General features: G+C 41.6%; 1 protein-coding gene across 2 annotated transcripts in view; it reads right to left on the reverse strand.

Moving 5' to 3' along the window:
- The window catches only part of pof1b (POF1B actin binding protein), a 103,176-nt gene that overhangs the window by 12,147 nt on the left and 63,193 nt on the right, over positions 1–27,836 (reverse strand). For both annotated transcript variants that reach the window (XM_041196314.1, XM_041196315.1), the window contains 6 exons: positions 19,729–19,762; positions 14,549–14,629; positions 8,773–8,865; positions 6,622–6,735; positions 4,298–4,450; positions 1,275–1,397 (listed from right to left, as the gene is read on the reverse strand). In XM_041196314.1, the coding sequence (XP_041052248.1) occupies positions 1,275–1,397; positions 4,298–4,450; positions 6,622–6,735; positions 8,773–8,865; positions 14,549–14,629; positions 19,729–19,762 (598 nt within the window). The remainder of the gene's footprint in view (positions 1–1,274; positions 1,398–4,297; positions 4,451–6,621; positions 6,736–8,772; positions 8,866–14,548; positions 14,630–19,728; positions 19,763–27,836) is intronic.

A 27,836-nucleotide genomic window follows, 5' to 3' on the forward strand; every position in this document is an offset into this window, starting at 1 on the left:
TTCTTGCTTAAGTTAAGTTCAGTGAGTTCCAGTCTTTGATTCATTATTAGTTTCCCTGCAATTTCAGGTATGTTCTACCCTTCCCCCACTCTGAAGAGTGGCACAAAGGGCTAGACTTAATGTAACTTGTCATGGCATGGCAACCAGGCCCACTTAATCCTAGGAGAAGTCCTGCGTCAATCTCCTGGCAACAGCAAAACCTCCCCTGATTAAGTGAGAGAGTGGAAGAGGCTGATGCTGAATTCCTGGCCATCGACAATGGGATGTCAATTAGGCTCATCAATGAGCCAACTGAAATCCATTATCCCCAAGTCCACTGCAATTTAATGATGGCTTTCCAGCAAACCTGTTGGATCTCCTGGTGGGGGTCCCTTATTATCAGGAACTCTACGCAGTCAAGGGACCTGACTGATTGGGGGGGGGGGGTGCGCAGTTGGCCACTGAAAGCTACTCCCAGTCCTAGCCTCCAGCCCCCATGCTCCCCATTTCCTGCAACCCCCAGCCCATGATCTCTATCCTGGAATCACTAACTGGGATCATCTGGGACCCCATGATGATCCTAGCTCTCTGGTGGATGCATTGCCACCAGTAGCCACCACTCCGGTTGATGCTGGCAACATGAGGAGCTGCCGGCCTTTGACTGGTTGGCAGCTCTTGACGGCTGGGACTTCTGCCACCAGAGATCTCTGATGGTGGCCACTTAAGTGCCTGAAAGGTGCTTGATTCCATCAGGCCTCCCCACTGAACTGATGTGGGATCTCCGCCAGCACCAGTGGGCGAGATCACCATCGGCCTGACAGAATCCTGGTCAAAGTCATTATACAACAAGACTGCCATTTCCTTATTTCTGTTTGCAGTGTTACCTGCATCTGTTTTTACAGGACTCTCACTTCCCATGACAACTTATTTTCTTCGAACTTTGTGTGTTAACTGTCAGTTAATTGGCCAGTAGCAATGAGTCATTTTAATTAGCCAGTGAATTCTATAACTGAAAAATAAAACCAAGGTCAATGTATTTTGTTGTCATGATTGAGAATGCACTACCTGAAAGCATGGTAGTGGCAGATTCAATGGTAACTTTCAAAACAGAATTGGACATATCCTTGAAAAGGAAAAAAATGGAGGGTTAAGGCAAAAGAGCAGGGGAGTTGGACTAATTGGACAGCCAAATGGCCCCCCTCTGCACTGTATCATACAATGATTTCCAATTGAGGCTTAAAAATAGTGATCATGTTGTATTGCAAACAGTGAAAACAAGAAAAGAATTTCCATACCCTCAAATAATCGATCTCCTTGTCCTTTTCTTCACGCAGCTTGTTGACCATTTCATAGTAATTATTTGAGATATCTGTACTAAATATTGAGGTGAATGATTTACTTGATGGGCTCTTGGACAGCTGTAAAAGTCAAAAATTATAGTCAGTGTTAAGCAACAGTTTTCTGACTGGACTGTTCCTTGCCAATTCAACAATATTCAAGTCATTTAGAATTAAACATTTGAATTAACACAAGCCAGGCTGTAATATTTAGCATTACACCTTATGCATGTTACAGCAATTGTTTAGAGTGGTAACACTATTACAGGGAAATATATGGTATTTGTTTTCAGTTCATGTACACGTAAGGGAAATTATTTCCACAACTCGCTGATTTAATTCATACCATTCTATGGACTCCATTCTATGTTGGCAGACTCCATTTCAATTTTTCACATTAGGTTTATTCGCACTTCAGCTTTGCTAGTGATTCCTTACCTTTCTCCCCCTTCAGCCTTGATAAAGGCTGCCAATGGGTGAAATGCATTCTGAGTTTGTCCAAGTGTTGTAAGAAATTTTGACCCCCTTTTTTGTCACCTGCCTTTAACTGTTCACATCCCTTCAAATTTCAGCGGAACTGCAATTTTCCAGTCCAGTGACTGGATCACCTACCTGCTCATGTGCTGAGCTCCACCAGATGTCAATAGGAAAGAAGATCATCAGGATGTAACTCTTTCGAGTACAAACACATTTCCATCTGTTTCAGATGAAGTTACATTGTTTCATAGTTTGCCATTGTGAGATTTAAACTCTTGATACTCTTTTTTTTTTGAGTAAACCTGTTTCCATCTGTTTCAGATGAAGTTACATTGTTTCATAGTTTGCCATTGTGAGATTTGAACTCGATTGATATTTTGATGATGTAACAGATGTTGTGTAACTCTTTTGAGTACAAACACATTTCCATCTGTTTTTCAGATGAAGTTACATTGTTTCATAGTTTACCAGTGTGAGATTTGAACTCTTGATCTTAGGATTATAAACCCAGTACCATAACCACTTGGCTATTTAGGCCAAGCGATCATCAGGATGTAAAGCAGGTGGCTGAGTTGCTATAGCCCATTCCATACATGGTAGTAAAAGTTAAAATGACTCCCTTTTGGGGAGTTTTGTACTCATTTCCTGCAATTTATGATTAAGCCACATCCTTACCAGAAAGTCTAGGCTAGTATGTTTCTCCACAAAAAAAGATTAAGGTATATTAAAGCATCTAAGGTACATAAAATTTACAAATGACAACAATGCATTTTGGAAGCACTATGGTTCATTAACAGCCTGTTGTGATAATTCCTTAATTTTTAATTGAGCCAAATAATCTTATTTGAAGTTATAAACTGGGATAGTATTTCATTAATTAATTGTCAGGTTCTGAATATTAGACAGTATTAGTTTTTTTTATTACAGCATGAAATATTTCCTTTTTTAAAAAAGCAAGCTTGTACAGACAGAGACAACTAAAAGAAGGGCTGACACCTCCTATTTGGCCTTGGGAGTTACTCTGAGGTAACAAGAATCTTTTTGATGGTAGAAAGGATGGACTCCATCATCTCCTGTGATTAGCATGGCTTTGGGCAATGCTAGGTTTCTGTGCAAGTGATGACGCTTTCCTGGAGGCTACCAATAAACCTATCATATTCTAACAATGGACAGATTTGGGTGTATCACTGCCAACAAATGACAAGCTTATCCTTGAGGACTCCTACTCTCAACATGTTTTCCAGTCAACATCAGGAGTTGCCAGGCACACTGTTCTGCATGTGACAACCATAGTGCATAATATCAGCAAACAAGAGGAGCTTACAACCCTTAGAGTAGAGATAGGAGAGTAACATTGCAGTCAATGTTCAAAATAGTCACCAAGACTGGTTTTTTTGTCATGATGAAGATAACCTACTATTCGTCGTGACAAAAGATAACCCATAATGTCTACTTCCTGATACAGACCTAACACCTCATGGATGGTTCTGTTATTGACAAAGATCATTATTTCTAATAAACAAAGTGATTCCCAAGAGCCTCTTATGAAGGTGTTTCAAGTTGATATATATGTCAAGTATTTGGTGCGCCAGCTCATTAAATGGATCCTTCCTAACAGCACTGTGAGTGTACCTATACCATATGGAGTGCAGCGGTTCAAGGCAGCAGCTCACCACCACCTTCTCAAGGGCAACTAGGGATGGGCAATAAATGCTGACCCAGCCAGCGAAGTCCACATCCCATGGATGCATGAAAAAAACCACAAGAAGTCATATTTTCAATGGGTCCAAGATATCATTGAATATTGAAAGTTTGATCAGTTTTTGGTGGTGATCACATCAAATGCAAGAGCCCACTCGCTAATTTTATAGAAATAGGGCAGCATTCCTTTGAAGTTTAATTGCTTTTAACATGAAAAATGAATTTTGTTGTTCATGGTCTTCATTTATTTGACTGTTTAATTGAACTCTACTATGGAGATTTGCCAAAAGATTCTTCTCTTCTAACTTGATAGCATCTTTAACCTGTTGTATTCCCTATGCCTTATGTTCTTTAGAATTTGAGCACATTTATAATTTTACTATAACTACCAAGTAGTCTAACAAAAGGATCAGTTTACTCCAAAAATGACCCTGATTTATATTTGACCTTTTGTTCAGAAACAGGCAGAGGGGGCAGGGGGAGCATTCTGTGGCTTCACAGCAACAGGACTATTCACAAACTGTAACATTAAGTAATCTACTTATGTTAGGGATCCCGTGAATTTCTGGCAGGAGCCCAGTAAATGCAAAAATAGGCATCATATACATGGTCCAAGCATCTTAGAAACTTTTATGCAGAAATATTTTTGCTGGAACAGTACCACAATTGGGTATAAGCGTGTTTGCAAGTTTAGGAAGATATCAACATGTAATGAATTCAAGTATTTTGAATCCAGATTACTTTAACAAGTTCTCTTTCACATGTGGCTCAGTTATGTGGACGGTATCGCGCCTATTTCTTACCTGTTGTCGGAGTGCCTCATTTTCTTGTTCCAGAGCACGCTTGCTGTATTCCAACTCTTTCACACGAAACTCCTTATCTGCCTCTGAGTTCCTCAGACTTAAGATCAAATCCTCAAGTGATCGGTTAGTTGAACTGCCATCCTTAATGGTGTTCTAAACCAAAACACCAAAAAAAGACACTTTGAGAGCATGACCTTTATGATCTTTCCCCCCCATCTACCTCATCTCCCACAACGTTCCGCATTGCTGACACAATATGCTAAATTCATGTAGTGTTAGTTAAGTTGAGTATTACTGAAAAAAATAATTTTTTTGTTGAAGCCTTTCATCTTACACTCATCAGGATAATTCGCAAGAATGCCAAATGTAAAGGGAACAACAATTTATACTGTTTGAGAAGAGAGTGCTGATTGGCTGGCAATTGGACTCTGATTGATAGAGGTGTTACCATGGAGAATGCACCAGCTGATGGTGTGTGACAGTTAACAGCCAAGCATTGTTTGAAATTTAAACCAGGCAACTTGACACTGATTGATCAAGGCATTGCAGAGTCCAATTGCTGGCCAAATAGCTCCCTCTTTTCATATAGTACAAATAGTTGTTCCCTTTACATTTGGTATTCTTGCAAATTGTCCTGAAGAGTGCAAAAGCTTTGACAAAAATGTCTCTTTTTTCAGCAATACGCAAGTTCTATACTAACAAATGACTATTACTTTGAGAATTATTAAAATGTAGACTATGCTATTAATGCAGTTGCAGTTTTCACATGAAAATTATTAGCTCAACTGTTAATGTAAAAACAAGTACTGTATAACACCACTGCATGTGTTCAGCATTCTCTTCACCAAAAGATGTCAAGAGTAAAAGTAATTGATTTTTCACAGCTCAGTTCATTTATTGACTGCCAGATGAAGGGATAATGAGATATATAAAAGCAAGACACTGGATGCTGGAAATGATGTTTCATTGGAAGGATGGAGAAGAAGATAAAGCATTTACCGACCATTATACAACCTTTGCAACATATGACATTTTCCAAATAACACTGCCATTATACCTCTAGGTATACAGAATGAATAGATGGCATTTTGCATGTCAGTAAAGACATAGTGGTTGAGAGGTCATTTGAACCACAAATTGTAAACCATTAGGAACACACTCCATAGCAGATTCTTCTTAATATATAGCAATATCTGTTACTGATGTCCCACCAGAAAAAAATAAATTGAAATACAGAAAGCAATCACTAGAGGGCTTAAAATTACATTGCGCGATATTCGTAACAAATGCACCAACACACTTGTATGAAATCCTACAGTCCTGCTATTTTTGTGGGTCAACACGTTTTGTAAATTAGAAAATAAATGTTGATGACTTTGTGACCAGTATCTCTCAGTCTGATTTAAACCTCCATGGGATTACTTTCTGTATTCTATTTTTACTGGTATGGACATCAATAACATATGGTACATCTATGAAATTGAATCAGTGATATTGTACTTGATTTCACAAGCAGTACTGTAGGGATATTATTCTAATTGATGGAGCTATACCATAATGTCTATATAATACCCCACTATTAAAAACTACAGTTAGCAGGAGGATGAGTTCCAACTTCATCTTTACAATTATAACTTTCTGAAATATATCATTGGCTCAGTTGTATGAAATGTGATGGAAATAGTGCAGGACACACCCAACTCACCAAATGCTGCAAGGTCTCAAAGACTTTATGGGCAGAATCTTGCCTTTGTCGGGTGGGTTCGGCAGGGGGCGGTTGGGAAGCCGACTGCCGCTCACGTGATTTCATGCTGGCAGGTCAATTAATTATTTTTATTTGCTTTTGGAAACCTCATCCCGCCCATGGATGAGGTTTCCAAAAAAGTGCAACGGCTACTTGGCTTTTTCGCCTGCCCGCCAACCGTAAGATTGGACAGGCAGCAAAAAATTGCTTTTAATTACCAGTTTAATGGCCTTTAATGCCCTTTTAATTGTCAGTGGGCATGCTGCTGCTGGCTCCGATGCCCACACGCCAACCGAAATGTCGCGCGAGTGCGCAATGACGTCGGGACGTTCGCTTGATGTCATCGTGCATCATTTTAAGCTCAATTGGGTCGGATGCCCACCTGCCTAAAGAGCTAAAAGTTTTGCCTTATAAGTATGCTGAGTAGAATGTAAAAAGGGAATGAGTTAGAGCCTATAAGATGAATACTCTCATGGGAAGATTTCTGATTAGTCACCAGTAGATGCATTAGCATCCTCCATTTTATTTATTATCAGGAGAACTGAGTACAAAAATCATAACAACTGTGCTACTGTTCTACCTGCAGCTGTCGGTTGTTCTCTCGCACAGACTCCAAGAGCTGCAAATATTCTGTCACCTGCTGAGATTTAAAACCTAAGTCTCTTTCCAGCATCTCCTTGTCTGTTGCAAGTCTCTGTGGAAATAAAAAGGCAAACATTCCTGTGGTGTATTGAGAACTGCATTGTACACTTTGTCCACTCAAGGTTATCATACACATATACCACAGGAGGTCCAGAAGGAGAATAAAGGAATCCATGTTTAACAGCAGTGCAGTTCTGATTATGAATATTAACCCAAGAACTTCACAATTCCTTTAAATTAAAAAGTGATATATTTATAATATGTATTTATACCACATATACGTGAATTAAAACACAAAAATGCTGCCTGTAGGATCTAAACAACAGGCATTAAACTAAAGTTAGCATTCTGTATCTCCAATTTTCAGCTTCAACTCCACAGTTTATGAGTCAAATTATTTTTATGAAATGCCCATCATTAATCAAATGCAGGACAATCTGACTCATCAATATTCAAACTTAATGTCAACTTGTCTTTTTCCAACAGAAAATAACATGACTTCAACTACCATCTGAGGAGAAAACTAATGGCATAGAACACAGTAGTTTGTCATCTACATCCTGAAGATATTATGGATCATGTGACAAATCTAGCTGTGGGGAAGATGTAGGAATATTCACTCTCCAATGTATGTTCAAATATTTCTATAATCCTTGTGCTACTAAGCCAGTAGATCCGATTGCTTCAATGGGATCCTGCACCTTTAGACTGGTGCATTTAAGTGCTGCTGTTAGGGAAAGAGCCCTTCTGCTTATTCCTTACTCTTATAGATGATAAAGATACAGTTTGTACAAAACCACTTGATGAATTTCTCAAAGTGGATCTGATATAAGATTAGACAGATGGGGCTTCTCATGTCATTTCTTATCCAATCTCTTCATTCCATGCAACTTTGTCAATCGCGGTTCTATCAATGGGCCAGCTGGTAAGTGCACTATATAACTGGGGACAGGGTGGGAGGCAAGATGAGCACCAAGCCCCCAACCTCAGCAGTGTGAGTCCCACACGATTTTAATGCCCAGGCCTTACGTGCATGCCAGTCAGCAGTCTGCCCAAGAAGAACGGGAAGTGCCAGTTGGCCAGCAGGATTTTGGGTAGCAGGAAGGTTGTTGGCAACAAGTAGCAGTGAGTGTATTTTGGGAGAGTCACAAAAGAGGAAATGGTTGAAACCTGAGACAGGAAGGCAATCGTGCTGTACCTGGCCCAAAAGGAAAAGTTTATAAGTACTAAAGCTTATCTGTTTGAGCATCATCTGACCTAGAATTTTCTTCCTGCTATCTTTGCCTAGTAAGAAGGCCATAGTTGCTTACCTGCACAAGCCACCAGTTATATTGCAGTGAGAGCTTGATAACATCATCAAGCTCACAAATGCTCATTTAAAGAAGGAGCTGTCTGCTTCAGGTGGGTGCCCTTGCCAGCTGTTCAGAAAAATAGGTTAAAAGAGAAGGCAGAGGGGTCTGTGGGGGAGCCAGTGGGTAAATCACCCAGACAATTTTAACCACCTGCCCACTGATTTTACACCACATGGGTATGGTTAAAATTACTGAATCATACAAGGTAGGTTCAACGTCTAGTTTATGCTCAATTGGCTGATATCATTAGCATACGGGCAAGTGGGAAAATAACAAGGATTCCTATTGCTGATCTCCATCCAGGAGGTTCCACTACAAGTTAGTTGCCTCAGGTGAGGTGGAAAAGCAGGGAATGAAGTGTGGGAAAAAAACGTATATTTAAATATCAAATATAACAATTCTGTCTTTGAAATAGTCGAACAATTTGTTTCTAAAAGAATTTATAGAGACTGACAGTTTTATAGCTCCTTCAATATTCAATTCATACATGGCAAAGTACACACTTCCTAATAATTATTTTCCTGGCTACTACTTTAATAAATTTGAGCTCAAACATTTTTATAATGTAGTTGAGATTTGTAACCACAAAGATAATGAGACTTTAACTTTGACCTAAACAAACCAACAGGTTCTAATGATCATTCTAAACTTTAGGTGCTCTTAAGCATCTAAGTTAAGATTTAAGAATATAAGTATTTAATTTTAGACACTGAATTTTTGCAATTCCTTGGACATACATTTAGGTCATCTTGCAAATGGAGCAGGTCTTCCCGTAGGCTGTTGAATGTGGCCAAGAGTAGTCGTAGAGACTTGTCCACGGTAATTCTTGTCTGAAGATATAAGCATACAGGAAACATCAGTTCAGTTTAGCAACCTATAATATTTCATGACCGAAGTACAGGATTTTTGAAGCTTAGTCACTAAACTGAAAACATCACAACTGCAGAAATCTGACAACTAATCTCTCAACAAGCAACTGTAGGTCAGATACGATAGCTATTGATCAACTAGAGAAAAACAGAGTTCAATGACAACAACAAACTAACCGCACACTGAAGACAGTGTGAATGGATTTTCTGTAAAATTAATTAAAATACAAAATACCTTCTTCCTTACTGCAAGACAACTGTGATGATTGTGTGGAGGCCGTGCCTGTGAAATGTTGACCGTTGAGCTGTAATGGTGACTACAGTGTAAAATTAACATCACTTCCAAGTGGAGAAGAATGCAGAACCTCAAAGCTGAACATTACCTTTTTAGAAACTTCTGATCAGGTTTCTTCTTGGCTCCCAAGTCTATCCCACAATTAACTGAGACATAAAGACCTGCAAAGTCCCAACCTGTGCTGAGGTAACTGATCTCAGCCAGGGCAGTGGTTAGACCACCATGTTGGATCTCTACAGTCTTGGAATAGAGAGGGAGAAATCAGCATAGTTCTTGCTCCTATATGTTATCCACTAATCCAATGTCACACCTGCCAGTTACTGTAGGATTTGGTGCCAAGGGATCATGAAGAGCATCCACTGCCATGGCCATGAAAGTGACCACAGCACTCAATTTCTATGCCAGGGCTCCACAGGTGACCTCTGTGGGCTATCACAAGCCTCCACCCACAAATGCAACCATGAGACAGATACCATCTTTGCAAGGACACACAACTTTGTGCATTTTGCCCGGGACCAGGACAGCCAGGATGCAAGAGCAATTGGATTTGCCCAGACCTTGGGTTTCCCAAAGGTGCAGGGTGCCATCGGCTGCACTCATGTGGTGCTCAGATCTCCATGGCAACAAGCAGTCCACTATGTCAACTGCAAAGGACTTGCTAAATGTTCAGCTGGTTTGCGACCACCACAAATGCATCCTACAGGTTTCCAGGGAGTGTCCACGGCTCCTACATTCTTGGTCGGTCACAGACCCCTGACGTCTTTCAGGGTCCACAGAAGCTGCAGGGATGGCTCCTTGGGGACAAGGGCTACCCACAGAGGATGTGGCTGATGGCACTCATGTGGTGGCCTCAGACTGCTGCAGAGCGAAGATATAATGAGGCTCATGCTGCAACTCGGTGGAGCAAACCAGTGGGATGCTGAAGATGAGGTTCTGGTGCCTGGACCAGTCTGGTGGAGATCTGCAATACAGTCCGCAGAGGGTGTCACGCATGGTCAATGCCTGCTGTGCCCTTTACAAAATGGCGCTGGCTGAGCAGGAGATGGAGGAGCTGGAGGTCTCCTCCGATGAGGAGGACACTGAGGGGATGAGGGCAAGAAGGCCCTCAAAGGCAATGAAGACAGAGATCAGGACCCCACCCTGGCCAGACAAGGCAGGAGCACTGGGGAGGCCCTCATAGCTGCTAGATTTGTGGAGGATGGTGACGGCATGCAGTGAGGAGACACCATAGATCCTCATATTGAATCAATGAATGTTTGACTCCAGCCTGGTTTATGGCAATGCACATACCCTCTGTGATAATGCTCCTGTGATGGAGATGCATCGGTGGCCCTAATAGTTGCTCAACTGCAGGAGGATAATGACGACATGCAATGAGGACACTCCAAGATCTCCACATTGCCTCTGAGAATTTCTGTCTCCTGTCTGGCCGAGGGCAGCCCACCTGTGCTCTGTGATCACGGTCATATCATAGAGACACAGCAATGAAACTTTAAACGCACCTGATCTTTTGTCCACCTTCAGCACCTGAGCCTTTCAGGAGCACAGCATCACCGGTCACAGATGCTGAAGAGATGGGGGCCAGCCCCTCCTTAAAGTTGCCGAGAGCACACAGAGAGAAAGAGAGAACCCTGTGACGCCTGCCCACTACATTCTGGCAGCAATGACCAGCACCGTCGAGGTGCAGGCACCAGTAATGTGTCCAGGGAGTGAGAGGCCAGACCATCACTTTGGCCTGAAGGCTGCACAAAGCACAGGGAAGAGGCCCTGGACTGAGACACCAGCCTTTATCTTGTGCAGAAAGGTTTCACATCTGAGTGACACGAACACTGCTCACCAGGACAAAGAGCTATAGGCATGGAGACATTCTTGGGAGTTTATTGGCAATAGTGAATAGTATGTACAAATGATTATTACCCGTGCCCAGGCTGTGCTCTTTCCTAACCCTGCCGCTATGTCTTGGTGCTCCCCGGACATTCACAGCAAGGTGGAGGCAGCCCACTGACTACTACGCTGTGTCTGTGATGACATTGGCGGGCAGCCTCTGGAGGGCCAAGCTTGGAGGTTCTCAGCCTGCTTTTGGGGTCCTCTTGTGTGGCAATGGCACCCTCCTTGGCCTGTGAAGGTGAAGCTGCGGAGGTCACAGGAAGAGCGGATTAGGATGATGGCACGCAGCACAAGGTCACTTTGGGCTGTTGGTGTTGGAGACAATGTCGCTGTCCCAGTGACAGCATTTGACCGCAGCAAAGGTGGCCCACCAAATGTTATAGTTATGGTGCTGGCAGCAGATGCGATTGGCTACACCATTGGAACAACTTAGGGGATTGTGAAAGGCAAACTTGTCAGGAACTTGTGCAGTACAGTGGACTGAGTGTAGAAGACATTCCAACAGACCAACTCAGCTGTACGTGCTCGAAGTGTTTGTGATGGGCGAGGCTTCCAGGGATCTCACTGCAGGAGTAACTGTTTATCAAAAAGAGGGGTAGAATAATACCCCTGTTGGGGGGTTGTGTGGGTGCAGGGGCAGGCCCGATCGGCGCTCCGGATCGGGTCCCCGCCACCATTTTACATGGGCGGGCCAATTAAGGCCTGCCCAATGTGATGTGCGCTCGGAAACGCTGAGCGCTCCCTGTGTGGGCGGGGGCGGGGGGGGGGAGGTGATTCCCTGAGTTGGGGCATGCATGAGAAAGAGCACAGAAATCTCCCTGAGGCACAGAGCTGCCCCAGGGAGATTATTAAAATTTTTGGAATTTAAACTAAAGAAGAAAAAAATTTTAAGACATGTTCCCTCATGTGACAGTGTCACATGAGCTGGGGCATGTCAATGAACTTTAATGAAAAAATTTATTTAATTTATAAACCCTTCACGAAACCACATCCCACCTGTGGATGAGGTTCCATGAAAAATGTGAAGGCCACCTGGGCTCTTCGCCTGCCCTTAAGGTTGGACGGGCAACTTTCTCAATAGACTTAATTAGTTCATCAATGGCCTTAACAGGCCGACTCGGCTGCACGCTCAGTGAACTCAAAATCTAAATGACGCGCAGTGACGTCGGGACGTCTGCCCGACGTCACCCCACATCATTTTACACCTCAGTGAGCGGGCCCCACCCCCACTTGCTGAGCCAAAGATTCAGCCCCATGTTACTGCTTGAAAGCAGGTTTCCACTACAACAGTGCCTGTCACCGCCGCAAGTCCTGTGACAACATTGCCCAGCGCTGACAGTGCTGGCATAGTAAATATATCTGTACTGTATTTATGCTGTTTTTGAAAACATTGATGTGTAAGCTATCCAAATGGTTTGGGTGTGATGCTGAATGGAATATGATTGAACATAAACAAATGAATTTGCAATGTTTGGATGTTGCAATGTACCTGGAATGTAACACTGAATAAATGTACATTATGCACTTTTTAAAAAAAAGTTCGTTTTTGCTGTATTGTAATCATTGATGAATATAAGTTTTATCTGAGTGATTTGGAAAAGTACGGATGAAACATAAGAGGACAGTAAACAGAATTAAGCAGATTACACATTTGTGAATGAAATTTTATTTTTCTTTCATAAAAGTTGGCCATTTCATGAACTGGCTAAGTTTTCCAATGGCCATTTCATGAACTGGGTGGTCAAACTGCCAATTTTATGAACTGTGCAGGTAGGCTGTCCAATTCAAGAAATAGGCAATTTGACTGGCCAATTCATGAAATGGGCCATTTCACAAATTGGGCGTAACACATGTACAAATGGAGGATATCAGAAATTGTGAAGTAAATGTTCTCTTATTCAAGTCAGCGTAGAAACCTCAGGGAAGATTTTCATGGGTACTTGTGCCTAGAAACACGTGTAATCTGGCCGCAAGCAAATACTCAGCAATAAAGATTGAGGAAACCTGGGCACACATGCATTACGTGCATAATTGCTACGTGCAGGTTTCCTCACTTTTACCTCAGTCTATTGATTCTCTCTCCCAAATGCATCTTGGCTCTTTAGCCTCGTTGTGAAGTCATTTTAAAGAGCCATATGTGAAAACTTCAAGTCATGAGGCAGGTTCAAAATGGGTTAAAAACCAAGCCCAGAAGTTTTGTTACAGCAGGGGGAAAAAAACCCCATTCTTCTGCTACTTTATTGTGATTTAAAAAAAATTATCCTCTGGGATCTGCACAATATTTTCTGTTGCTTTGAACGTATTTTTCTGTCATCAGTAGAAGTCGCATTAAAAATTGAAAAGCTTCCACGATGGTATGTTCTAATGTGGATGATAGTTAAATGCTTGAAACCAATGTTTCCATTAAGCTGTGCGGCCATGCAGCAATCCCAAGGTACCCATGCAGGCCATGCACAGGTCAGTCCCTTTAAATTGTCGCACAAGCACTTCCGGGCAAAAACCTTTAAAGCGGCCACATACTTAAACAAATTGCCGCACACAGTCCAAGTATAAAATTAGAGGGAATGTTGCTTGAAACTTTCATTTTTATTCTTAAAGGAGGAATATATGGCATGGATTCAGCACTTCCCACATGCACTTGATTGTTTTTATCCATTTTAAGCTCCACTATGGGAGCATGAATGGACATAACTTCAGGTGCAATATCCTGATTACAGCCCACAGGAAATTCCACTTGTTTCTACATTAATTTTGTGTCTGATGGTACAATCTAAGAACTATTTTCCCCCAATTAGATAGCATGCAGCAGGAAATCATTTTAGTCCATAAGCTACAGAAACGTCCATGATTTGCACCAATTACATTAATTGAAATTCTACAAATGATCTGTTGTCCTTTTACCATGTAATCTATACATTTTCAAAAAGGGTGCCTTGCCTCTAAGGCGGTGATGTTGCTGTTTGTACATCATTAGATTTCCTTGCTTTTTATACTTGATTCATCAAATAATTTCTATTATAATATGTTCTTCACACATTCTAACAAGACACTACTGTTTTCCATGTGTTTTGTATGTGTGCTCTTTGTTTGTGTGCATGTCTGTGCGTGAAACCATTGACCTAGTCCACTTAGATCCATGTCTCACTCTTTGGAGTCTAGCTACCGTTGTACTGCAGAATAAATGTTAGTGTTGGGCATTGATAGCCCATGGCTGTTTCCTTCTTCCAATGGGGTGATGCTCATATTAAAGAGTGAAGAATTTTTGGGTAAATGCCAGACATATGGCATAAAGGTCATGGTGAAATGGAAAATCCATACTTATGAATGTCTGCTGTTATGTTCACTGGACTTTTCCTTCAAATACAATGACTATTCCAGTGCTGCAGTCCTGCAAAAAAACAAACTGGTCCTCATTTTTCACTGACAGTTCTATAACTGTTCTTACAACTATATCAGTTTTACCTGCAAGAGATAGCGTAAGTGTTGTTTTGTCAATTCAGATAGTCCTTTCGGTATCAAAGTTTCGATGTTTTCATTGGTACCCTGGAAAATAAACGCATACTCTTTAAGGCTGGATATACTTTCAAAACTTATTTGCAGTCTGAATTATCAAAAAGGTCTAAATATTCTAAAAGATCTCCGCAAAAGATTTGTTTTAAAATATCTGATCAGAACTGAATTATTCTGCACCTAAGATTCCAATATGTGAAAATTTTAGCAAACTACTGGCATTGTGAAAAAGACACGAAAAACACTTTCATCTTCTCCTCTGCCCCCCACCCCCTATTGAAGGTCCCACTTACCTCTTCAGCCTGCAATGTGTCATAATTACTTTCCTAATAGGAGGCATAGATCAACATAGAAAGGGAAGTATAATGTTCTTTTAAACCAAATTTGATTCCACAAATCTGTTATTTTGTCCAACTGTGAATCCTATAGTTCCCTAAATACACAGAACCAATTTCTTCCATTCTAACCTGTTTTTGGCTGTTTGCAACTCTTCCCTGGTGATGCCAGCAGACAGTTCTCTGTCCTTTGCCAATTTTTTGTGGCTTTCCACATTTATCCACACCATTCAATTAAAAAAAAATCTTACGTTTTCCTTAAGATTAGTTAATTTTATACTTTTAACTTTTGGATCTGAGTTTACTCCAAGTTCAAGTTAATGCATTATTAGTATTTGTTGTTCTGTTCTCTAATAAGAGTTTAGTTCTGTGAATTTTATGTTAGTTTTTTGAGCCACACGTCCCTCAGTCATCCATTATGTTTTTTCTCTGAACGCACTCTAGTACAAGTGAGTAGAAATTACACCTCTTGCTCCCAGCCAGTGATTCTCTGACCATTAAAGTAGAAAATCATAGGCTGGTGAACGCAGAGGTGGGAGTTCAATCCCCTTACTCCCCTAGAGTATACCCCAACTCACCCCAAACAACACTCCCCTTATTCCCTTACAATGAGTATTGGGGAGGTGGCACAACATTCTAGACTGGGTCTCAAGAAGGGTCATACGGACTTGAAACATTAACTCTGTTTTTCTCTCTCCACAGTTGCTGCTAGACCTGCTGAGTTTTTCCAGCATTTTCTGTTTTTGTTTCAGATTTCCAGCATCAACAGTATTTTGCTTTTATTCTAGGCTGCATTTTGTTTTGGGGTCGGTTGGCCAATTAGTGGCTAAGGAGGACATACGTCATCCAATCAAGGATGAAGGATGCGTTCCTGATGCTGGATGGCCTCTAGCACTGACACATCAGCATCCTTACCGTCTAAGGTGAGAGTCGCTGATGTAGCCAAGACAGAATGAGGTTGCCTCATGATGTAGGCATTCTCTAAAGACAACATTAAAAGAATTTTCAATTAAAATAGGCTTCCAGGGCCAGAAATTTTCCATTGGCGAGTTGGGGCCAAGGTCCGCTTGCCGACACAAAAATGATACAGGATGACATCAGGGGGAACCCCCGACATCATCGTGCCCCATTTAAATATTCAGGAAGGCGGGGGGACAGTGCGAACAGCTGTCCACCCGCCGACCTGTCAATGGCCAATTGAAGCCACTGACAGGATCATTAAGACAATTAAAGGCCCTGCTCATCCAACCTTAAGGCTGGCGGGCAGGCCAGGAGCCCCAGCAGGCTTCTGTAAAAACATGAAACCTCATCCACTGGCGGGATGAGGTTTCATGTCTGTTTTAAAAATCTTTAATAAAGTTTTAGTCATATTTATTAACATGTCCTATCTCATGTGACATTGTCACATGAGGGGGACATGTTAATTTTTAAAAATTTTTTTATTTTTAAACTTTGAAGCACTGCCAGTGATCTCCCTGAGGTAGCACTTAGTCTCAGGGAGATGTGCGCTCTTTTGTGCGAAAGAGCGCACTTTGACAGTTGGGGAATCCCTCCCCCCAACCCACCGCACAGGAAGCACATAGCACTTCCTGTTGGCAGCCCGCTAGGCAAGCCTTAATTGGCCCGCCCACTCAAAATGGCGGCAGGACCCATTTCGGCAGCAATCGGCTGCCCGCCCGCCACTGAGCCAGTGGGGCCCGCCCACCCATCAAGGGAAAAATTCTGCCCCAGGTCATCAATGTGAAGGAGAAACCTATCTACTTGGCAGCCAGTGGATACAGCTGTGGTCTGACGGCCATGGCTGGTAGGGGTGGGTTCTTAACGAGATGACTTCCCCCACCCACTCTACCCCTCTGGTCTGTTAACAGACGCCACATCCAACCCCGGCCATGTCTTAGTGTCATTGGGGGTGGGGTGGGGGGGTCACAATCGGACTGGAAAATCCAAGTTAGCTTGTGCTGAGTAGCCTTAATAGACCATTAAGTTGTCCTAATTTACACCTGCCACTTGCAGGTGGGTCGCAGTCACACACCCCATTCATCCTGGTACGAAAATGGCCTGGAGGCAGGAACAGGCCAACAACCCAGCACACCAATTTCTGCTGCTAATTTTCAGGTCTTCCTGCCTGCAACAGGAATCAAAAATCCTGCCCTGAGTCAGCATTAACATGGAGATAAGAGGTTCAATCTGGACAATCAGAAACTAAGGGCTGGATTTTCACAGAGTCAGGCTGACTCCAGAGGCCTTTAAAAATGGTAGGTGGGTCCTGATTCCTGGATTCCCATCCCCATTCCTGGTGTCAGCAATTTTTGCTGGCTCAGGATAAGGATGCGGGCATGTCTGATTCCACTGCAGGGGTATGCATCTCATACCACCCTGTAAGTTTCATGGAGTTGCACCAAGCTTCTCAAGGACTAATGGTTGACGGCTCTGTGAACAACATCAACAGAAACAGATGCCAGACATCTGTTTTCTAGATGGCCTTATTATGAGTGCTTGGCTGAGTTCCAAGACTTACTGATGAATTAGCTCAGCAGGGAATCTGTTTTCACATGCTGAAGGGGAGTGTTGGCTTTGATTGAATGACATCTTTAAGAGATTATAATAAATTATTCTTTCCTTAAACTGTATTTTTTTAATGTCTGCACATTTATTTGGCCAAGATTAAGAGGTGTGAAGTGGGGTAAAGCTTCTGGTTCCGTCTGACTAAAACTTTTATTGGGTTGTAAGAGCAGTAGGTTATTTTCAAAGGAGTTTTTTGAATGGGCTTTTTTTAACTGTATTTCAAGAGTTGCCATTGTTATTAAATAGCTCATTGGTTTAATAATGCATACTGGTGAATGGGCATGGAGGATGGACAGGACAGATGGCCGGGGCATGAGGAGTCTGAAGGAGCATGGGGGAATGAAGGCGACATGGGGAGCATGGAGGTGGCATGGATAGTTGGTGGGGTATGAGGTGTTGTGAGGGTGAGGGGTAGAGGTCCTAACAGTCTTTAATACAACTGGGAGAAAGTCCCAGAGAACTGAGGTGGGCCTTCTAATCAGCCAACCTCGGCACTCGCGTCCCTCTGTAGCCGCATTCAAACTGCTTCCGGGGTCAATGGGCCTGTCTTGATCCCACACCCACGTCCCTGGACCCAAAACAGTGCATGCAGTAGCTATTTATATGGAGATGGTCTGCTGTGTCGAGAAATTTCCCGACTTGAGCTTCCTGACTCAATGGCTAAAAATCGGGCCCTAATTTTTTTTTTGAAGTACGTGTTTTAAAGTTATTGAATTAAGAAATTAGAAACAAAAGGAAAACATCTGGAATGGACATTGTAGGTCTTTTAAAAGTTCTTTCCCAGGATGTGACTGCCATCACTGGCTGGGCCAGCATTTATTGCCCATCTGTAATTGCCCTTGAGGAGGTGGTGGTGAGCTGCCTTCTTGAACCACTGCAGTCCATGTGATGTAGGTACACCCACAGTGCTGTTAGGGAGGGAATTCAAGGATTTTGACCCAGCGACATTGAAGGAACGGCGATATATTTCCAAGTCAGGATAGTGAGTGACTTAGAGGGAATTTCCAGGTGGTGGTGTTCCCATCTATCTGCTGCCCTTGTCCTTCTAAATGGTAGTGGTCTTGGGTTTGGAAAGTGCTATCTAAGGAAGCTTGGTGAATTCCTGCAGTGCATCTTGTAGATGGTACACACTGTTGTTACTGTGCGTCGATGATGGACATGGTCACGGTGGTGGCATATGGACACGGACTGCTTCAGAATCTGAGTAGTTGTGAATGGTGTGATCACAGCGTGATCCTCCCACTATCCTGCTTCAACTATTTCTAATTCTCATGACACTGAGCTAATTACGCTACTGAGATTCCTCAAGCAGATCACCTTCACAGTTAAACAAAAACAATCTTTTAAAATATAGATACATTGCAGATACGATGTGAATTTCAATTGAATTCTAAAGGAATGCTGCTGTTGTGCCTATCTTTTTTAATCCATATATTTCCCAATATTAAAGGACAATACTATATAAATAGATAGCAAAAGGTGGCCACAGCTGTAATTTAGAAAATATTCCATGAGAAGGCAACAATTTGGTTCATGAATTATGTTGTGGTCAAACCCTTTTGCTTCATACCAAGAGTGCCTCTCGTGGTAGTGTTTAAAATGGTACTCAGTTGATCCAACATTAAAATATTTTGGAATTTGTTTAAAATCCTTCTATATAATTGCTAAATAGAGCCAAAGTACAAGCACAATGACATTTAAATTATGATTTATTGACATCAACTGTTAGGAACATTCCTTTATACCAAATCCTTCTCAGCATCACCAAAAAAAATTAACAGCCCATTTTGAAAAACAAACTATTAATTTCTTATTGGTTCACTTTCTCTCTTTTTGTTACTCGTCTATACTTCTCGAATTTCTTCTAGATCAGAAATCATAATTTTGTTGTTTGCACCCTTCTTGGACTTTAATTTTCCATCTAATATCCTTATTCATTTATGGAATTCTAATCTTTACCCAAACTTTCTTAGCTGACATGTTTTCGCATTGTACCCGAGTCATCTTCTATTTAAATATGTCCAACTATTGGTAAACTGTATTATTTTGTTCCACTGAATTAATCTATGAGTTTCCTTTTATCCCAGTAAAAATGTCTCTTTTCATGTTCATTTGATTTTGCATTATTTGTTTCAGCCTTCAGGAACAAAGAGTCCCTATAACAGGTCAACAATAATAGAGTATGGTTTTTATAAATATATATTAGTTCAAACTGGAAACTCCAGTACTTACATTGTAGTCAACATTCACCTCCAACCTTTTTTGCCTGCCAAAAAAATTGAAATAATAAATAAATTTCTTTAAAAATGCAGTGCAGAGAGTTAAGTCATGTTGAACGGACACAGGAACAGTTATTGGTTATTGAATTTAGTATTCATTAACAAACTGGTACCTGTTTGCTTAACTGCATAGTCTGGATGTCAGGGTTTGCTTTTTACAATGCTTTCTCTACTTAATAAGTAATAGAACAAGTACAGGTAGGTTTAAGAGTTCATTCACGTTCATTTAAAACAAAAGATTAATTAATTATTGGTAGGACCTGACAGGTTGCGCAAGTGGAAAACTACAACTGGAGATAGGGAGAAGTTATGAGACATTTCTGTGTTTTACACAGAGCACAGACAGGGTGAATATATGAGTTGCAAAGAGCACTGACAGGACGAGACTGTACCCTGAGTTACATCGAGCACTGCCGGGGAGATACATCAAGCACCAAGAGGGGGGGACTGTACCCAGAGTTATACATAGCACTGACAGGGGGAGACTGTGCCCTGAGTTACACAATTACACAGAGCACTGACAGGGGAAGACTGTACCCTGAGTTACAAACAGCAATGGCAGGGGAGACTACCATAAGTTACACTGACATTATTCGATGGGAAACCTGGGGACACAGTAGGAAAGTGGAACACTTGAATTTACTCAAAAACTGTTCAATGATTCACCATAACTATGGTGACAATGTTTTCCAGATGGAGTAAATTTGTAATTCAAGTCCCCTATTAAATGAGTTTAAATTTTGCTCTATAACTGGCCAGATCATCGACTCCTAGTTACATACCCACAGTCATGACGTTTCAATAAAGTCAGTTTGTAAACACATTAGTGACCTCAGCATGCCAATCCAAACAGCTTTATGATAGTATCATAGTCACACTATTTGAAGATAATTTTAGTTCAATTCAATAGAATTCATCAGCATTGCGTAGGCACACACAATACACAGCCAGAAACTAGGCCATCAGCCAGTTTTCTAAGGCTTGACATTCTCTCATACTCCATTCTATCTTGTTTGGAGAAATTTTGCTCATATTTTAGACTAATGTCTGATATTTCCATCCTAGCATGGAGATTGAAAGCCATTTACAAATCTTCCGCCTAAGCAGTAAACATTTTTTTAAAAATGCGCCTGAGTAATAACTAATTTTCCAAAGCCAGGAGCAAACCCACAGAACTTAATCTCAAAAATAAGCCTTTACAAATAGGTCACTAATTTGTGTCATTGCAACTGTAATATTAATTATTGCACAGGGGGAAGGGAGAGAGATTGGCCTGCAGTTTGCCAGCCATGACAAAGCGACTGTGCTCACTGCTAACCTCTAAGAAAGCTGATCTAGTGTACTCTGTGGCATGGATTTCTGTTTCCCAACATTAGTTTGAAACTGGCAGCAGGTCAAGGGGATCACCAGGCATCCAGCAACAATGATATTATCAAGCAGGCATAAGCAGCCAATCACAGTGAAGTATTTTCACACACAGCAAACCAGGAAGTGAAATGGACTGATTATACTTAACTTAATTTTACAGACAGTAAACTAAATGTTGGGATGCACACTTGGGATTAAATTAGACACTGTGTCACGACTCACTGGGGATAGTGCACTGCAACATCAAGCCCCACTGTTCCCCGAACCGCAACGAATGTGAAAACTTTGACCAAACCACAATTTGCTCCAATCCTATCTGTTTAATTTAGGTTAACCAAATACGAGAACCAGACTTGTAAACTTAGTAAGTAAATAACTGTTTATTGAACAAACTGTCGTTAACCAGAGGCAAAAGAAATATGAACTGCCAATTTCTAACTCTATGACCTAAACACCACCCCTTAAATCCCTTTACACACACATACAAGATACATAAGACCCACAAAAACATGGATTTTAAGGGTTAGATAAAACAGTTCAATAGCACCAGTTCTGGAGTACAGGATTCAATGGGTTGATTTTGATTGATGCCTTCCAAATTCCTTTCAGTTCTTGTTGATACACAAGGTGGTCTTCCAGCACTTTCAGTATTTTCACTAGTTGAGCACTTGCCTTCCAATGACACTAACAGTGATTTTCCCCTTTGCCTTTTAACAGAGGTTTTCAGAGAGAGAGTGCAGGATATAGAGATATGAGGAGAAAAAGCCAGCTATCTATTATTGTGGAATTACTGGAATCTTCCACACACGGGAGGTGGTTTTAGGTCTCGTTCCTTTCAGACTAGGAGCTATTCTGCTGCACTGCCCTCACACACAAATCTGGTCACCTGGTCAGGAACCAGTTAAAATGTTGTTGTCAGGTAGCTCCCTTGTTCCAGGACTCCTTTCCAGCCCCATCCTGTCTTTCATGGCACACTCTATACCAGGACTGCAACATTGTATATATCTCTCATCCTGTTCCAGTGGACATGTCTTTAAAATTGCAGCCACTGTAATTTTAATCCACAGTACAACAGAAAAATCAAAAGATATGTTCTTTACATGCCTCCACCCTTAAAAAGAGATGAAACGCCATTTCAAAAATGCGTTTCATCACAAGGTATGTGACATGGGCAACAAAACATGAGACTTACTTTCATTCGTCCTCCCTTCCTCTTATACAATCTTCAGCATTTCTTACCCCTTTAACTTAATTTAGTATTTTATACCCGGGACAATGCATCTGTGATCACATTAACTTTGCTGGCAATGTGAACAATCTTTACATTGAATGATTGAAACAATAGGCTCCATCTATACAGTCTCGCATTTCGAGTTTTAAACTTTTCAATGAAGGCCAGGGGATTATGGTCAGTGTAGATTAGTGTTTCTTTGCTATCGTGTCGGACATAAACTTCAAAGTGTTGAAGAGACAACTACAATGCTAGAGTTTCTTTTTCTACTATAGAGTACTTTCTCTGATATTGATTTAGTTTCTTGGAAAAGTACCCCACCGACATCATCTTGTAATAGGATTGCACCTACCCCCAAGTCACTAGCATCAATTGCCATTTTAAAAGGTTTGGTAAAGTCAGGGGTGGCCAACACTGGTTCATTTATTAAGATTATGTTCAACTTTTCAAAGGCTGCTGACCATACCACTACTGCCTGTTTTCTTAACAAATTGATGAGGGGTACAGCTATTGTGCTGAAGTTAGGCAAAACTTCCTATAAAACCCACACATTCTCAAAAACCTCAGGATTACTTGTGCTACTTTACATGCTCCTGTGAGTCTTTCTAGAAACATGGACACATAATCCAACATGGAGGATTCATCTTTCTGCTTTAGAAACTTTTCCTTAATCACTTTTAATGGATCTCTTATTTCATGACCATAGATCAATTTGAATGGATTAAATCCAGTGGATTCATTCAGAGAATCTCTGGTAGCAAATAGTGAGAAATCTAATCCTTTGTCCCAATCCATTGGGTATTCATGGCAATGAGTCTTAATCATGGTTTTGAGAGTCTGATGACAGCTCTCTAAAGCTCCCTATGTCTGTGGGTGATAGGCGGTAGACTTTAGTTGTTTGATACTCATATTGCTGATTATTTCCTGGAAAATTTTAGACATGAAGTTAGAACATTGGTCAGGTTGTATTTCAATTGGTAGGCCATAACGAGTGAAAAACCAAGTTAACTTTTCCACTATCACCTTAGCTGTAATTGTCCTTAAAGGAATAGCTTCTGGGAATCAGGTTGTCATATCCATGATTGTAAGGGTATACTGATGTCCTGCTTTCATTTTGGATAATGCTCCTACACAACCTACTAATACACAACTGAATGGTTCTTCAAAAACCGGTGTGGGTATTAAAGGTGCTGGTTTGATTACATGTTAAGGTTTGCCTACTACCTGACATGTATAAACATATTTTACAAAATTGCACAATGTCCTTATGAAGTCTTGGCCAGGTAAAATACCTGTTTATTTATGCTTGGGTTTTCCGTAATCCTAAATGTCCTGCCATAGGAATTTTGTGTGGTACTCGCAATATATCCTTACGATATTTGGACAGTACCGCTATCTGATGAACAACTATCCATTCCTATTCGCAGGCCTGTGAGGGTGTCTCCACCTCCTCATCAGAACTCAGTTTTTAATGTAATAGCGCTCCGGAACTCCTTCAGCCTCAGCTTCAGTGTGAGCTGACTATGCTAACTTGTTTAACTCTGGATCTGCTTTCTGAGCCTCAATTAATGAAGACCTGCCAAACATTTCCTTTGAATTATCCACATCTTTAAAGAAAAGTTCGGCTACTCTAACAACTGCTCGTGGTATTACTCTGACCTCTGGTGATGGACTTTGTTTAGCTATTGCTCTGGTCACCACACATGATGGAAAAATACCAGGAACTTGTTCTTGTAACTGCTCCGTCTCTTTAGCCTCTCTTGGACTTTCCGTAATTATGGGCAAAGCTATAATCTTCACTCCTGCCAAATCATTCCCCAGGAGTAAATCAATTCCATCCACGGGTAATTTCTTAATCACTCCTACAACCACTGATCCAGACAACAAATCACAATCCAATTGGACCTTATACAATGGAACCAGGATATACTCTCCACTTATCCCATTTATCAATACTTTAGCTTTCATTGAACTCTGTGGAGGGGAAACTAGGTCCTTCTCCAGCAAAAGAGTTTGAGTAGCTCCTGTGTCCTGTAATATAGTTATGGTTTGAGCTGTATCATTTAATGAAAAAGGGGTTATCTTTCCTTTAGACAAAAGCCCTTTATATCTCTTATCTACCTTATTCACTTCACCTGCATTCACAGCAGTGGTTACCTCTAGACCCTTATTTGTAATTAAAGCTACAGTTTGATCCGTGGCATTTTCTTTTTGAGTTCCCTTTTCGGACTCAGTCTTACAAATTCCATTAAGTCCATGGGATTCCCTCACAACTTCCAGCATTCTGAACAAATGTGTCTCACCTTATTACAATGGAAACACGTAGGCCTTCGAGTTTCACCTCCACCCTCAGTACCTTCCTTCCTGATCTGGGGAGGAGATCTCAAGGTATCCATTCTTTACCCTTTTTGATTTATTTTCATTCTCCCACTTTCTATCCTTTTCAGATTTATGGAGTCAATGGGAAACAAGGGGAAACTCTCTGCTGGTTGGAGTCATACTTAGCACAAAGAAAGATAATTGGGGTTGTTGGAGGTCAATCACCTGAGTTCCAGGACAGCACTGCAGGAGTTCCTCAGAGTAGTGTCCTGGGCCCAACAATTTTCAGTTGCTTCATCAATGATCTTCCTTCCACCATGAAGTCAGAAGTGGGGATGTTCGCTGATGATTGCACAATGTTCAGCACCATTCGTGACTCCTCAGACACTGAAGCAGTCCATCTCCAAATGCAGAAAGGCCTGGACAATATCTAGGCTTGGACTAACAAGTGGCAAGTAACATTCATGCCACACAAGTGCCAAGCAAAGGCCATCTCCAACAAGAGAGAATCTAACCATCACCCCTTGACATTCAATGGCATTACCATCGTTGAATTCCCCACTATCAACATCCTGCGGGTTACCATTGACCAGAAACTGAACTGGACTAACCATATAAATACTGTGCCTACAAGAGCAGGTCAGAGGCTAGGAATCCTGCAGTGAGTAACTCACCTCCTGACTCCCCAAAGCCTGTCCATCTTTTACAAGGCACAAGTCAGCAGTGTGATGGTATACTCTCCACTTGCCAGGATGATTGCAGCTCCAACAACAATCAAGAAACTTGACACCGTCCAGGACAAAGCAGCCTGCTTGATTGTTTTTGAAAGGGGTGCCATTCACTCTCTCCACCGCCAATGCACAGTAGCAGCAGTGTGCACCATCTACAAGATGCACTGCAGAACTTCACCAAGGCTCCTTAGACAGCACCTACCAATCCCATGACCACTGCCATCTAGAAGGACAAGGGCAGCAGATGCATAGAAACACCACCACCTGGAAGTTCCCCTCCAAGTCACTCACCATCCTGACCTGGAAATATATCACCATTATACCACCACTGTCGCTGGGTCAAAACCGTGGAACTCCCTCCCTAACAGCACTGTGGGTGTACCACACCACATGGACTGCAGCGGTTCAAGAAGGCAGCTCACCACCATCTTCTCAATTGGCAACTTGGGATGGGCAATAAATGCTGGCCTAGCCAGCGACGCTCACAACCCGTGAAAAGTAAATTTAAAAAAAATCACAGTTTCTCTCCTTTGTCACGATCAATGACCTGAGCACCCACCCCCTCTCCCCTACCGCTGCCCACAAATGCCAGAGGCCTGCTACCTTGTTTTCCCTCTTGGTCACTGCCAAGGCATCTAATAGCTTAGCTGCCAGAAGATAAACAGTTAATGAGGTCCTGGCATTAGATTCAGCAGGATATCCCTGTTCCTGGCCTAACCAGGGCTTTCTTGCACCAGCATGCTCCTCTGCTCTTTCCCTGCCAATGTCGAGCTTAAAGTCTCAGAGAAAGCTATTGGAAAAGAGCCGTTTTGTATCTGCATGAAGTTGCAACTGCTGGCCACCAGGTAGTGCTGTAGAACATTTTCTCAACAAGAATACTGTCAGCCATGTTGGTCTCTATAGTGTAAAATGAGCAGCCAGTTCGGGTAGTTCAATTTGTGAAGCTTTTAACTTTTTATTTAATACATTTAATTTTTCCCTCTTAAAGACGCCTTTCCACACATCTCAGGCATTTCAGCTGTCTTTGTCTTTAGTCTGGTCCATTAACCTAGCTTGCTGCTTCAATATATATAAATAGCACAATCTCATCTTTGGAGATAGATAAAACAAAAGGTGCATTTAGTAGCAATGTTAGCAACAAAAGCAGTTTCCGACAACAATGCAGAAGTAACTACACAGACACCACGTAATGAGTAATGCTTATCCTTCTTATATCCCTGAAACCCTAATCTGAAATTTAACCCCTAGCCTGAACCAATGAACCTAAATGCTAATCCTAGCTTGAACACACTGACACCCAATTCTAAGCTCAACCCTAACCTGAGTGGTGTATGACGTAGGAAGGTCGCAGCGCCAACATTCATTATGACATTGATGCAGGGCAGCTTCGAACAAAACACCCTGATCATTAAATGTCTTGAACTCACCATTTTAAATAATTAATAGCCAAGATCTCCCTGTTCCAAATAAACAGACGTCATGATACCCACACATTAATTAAATTCCTGCTACTTAATGTCATATTATGAATTTTTGCCATGCACAACTTTCTGAGGTGGTTTTGTCACATTTCAGGGATATAAAAAATAACACAAATGGATATATAAAAATATTTCCTGCCTGTGCTTCACATGACTGGAGACTGACTAATACTGCCAAACATCTAACTGTGGAAGCAAGGCCACCACACCAGTGAGAAATGAAATTGATTTAAAGTAATCTGCAGCTTTATGTAGTGAAGAGTGAATCTAAAGTCTTAGCAGCTGATTGATAAAAGATGGTTATGACTAAAGTTATTATTAAGGCCATTCAGAGAATATAACAATATTGCAATGTATTCTTCTCCATGAAATCACTGTAGCTGAAGTTTTTAAGAGTGGACCAATCCAAAGAGCTTTTTAAAATAAGCAAAGCATAAAAAAACATAAAGACAGCTGTGCTGTGGAAATCAGGGCTGCACTGAAATGTGATTGGACAAACATGATTTAATTCCATTAATTCATTGCATTATAAATGTTCATGCACAGTAAGCAAATGTACAGGTGTTGGAGTTATCTGTATATCTTTAATGTATCAGCCATTTCAGGAAGGCTTTGAATTCGAGTTGACTTTGAATTGCATGTGCTCCAGGTGATATGTATTTTACACAGACATTGGGCGGAATTTCCCAGCCCCCGACTGCTGTGGGTTTCATGGCGGCCGAGTGGAGGACAATACGGTGGGAGCTGAAAAATCAGTTTCCTGCTGACATGAAATGATGGTGGGAACATGTGCTCCCACCCACAATATCATGCTGGTCAGGAAGCTGTTTGGACCAACCTGGCGTGAACATGTTAGGACTCACCTGGAAGGCGGCCTGGGACAGCTTAGAGATCGGAAGGTGCAGGCCTCAAGTGGCCATAGACCCCAGAC

The sequence above is a fragment of the Carcharodon carcharias genome, chromosome 9, assembly GCF_017639515.1.
Source record: "Carcharodon carcharias isolate sCarCar2 chromosome 9, sCarCar2.pri, whole genome shotgun sequence".
Lineage (NCBI taxonomy): Eukaryota > Metazoa > Chordata > Chondrichthyes > Lamniformes > Lamnidae > Carcharodon > Carcharodon carcharias.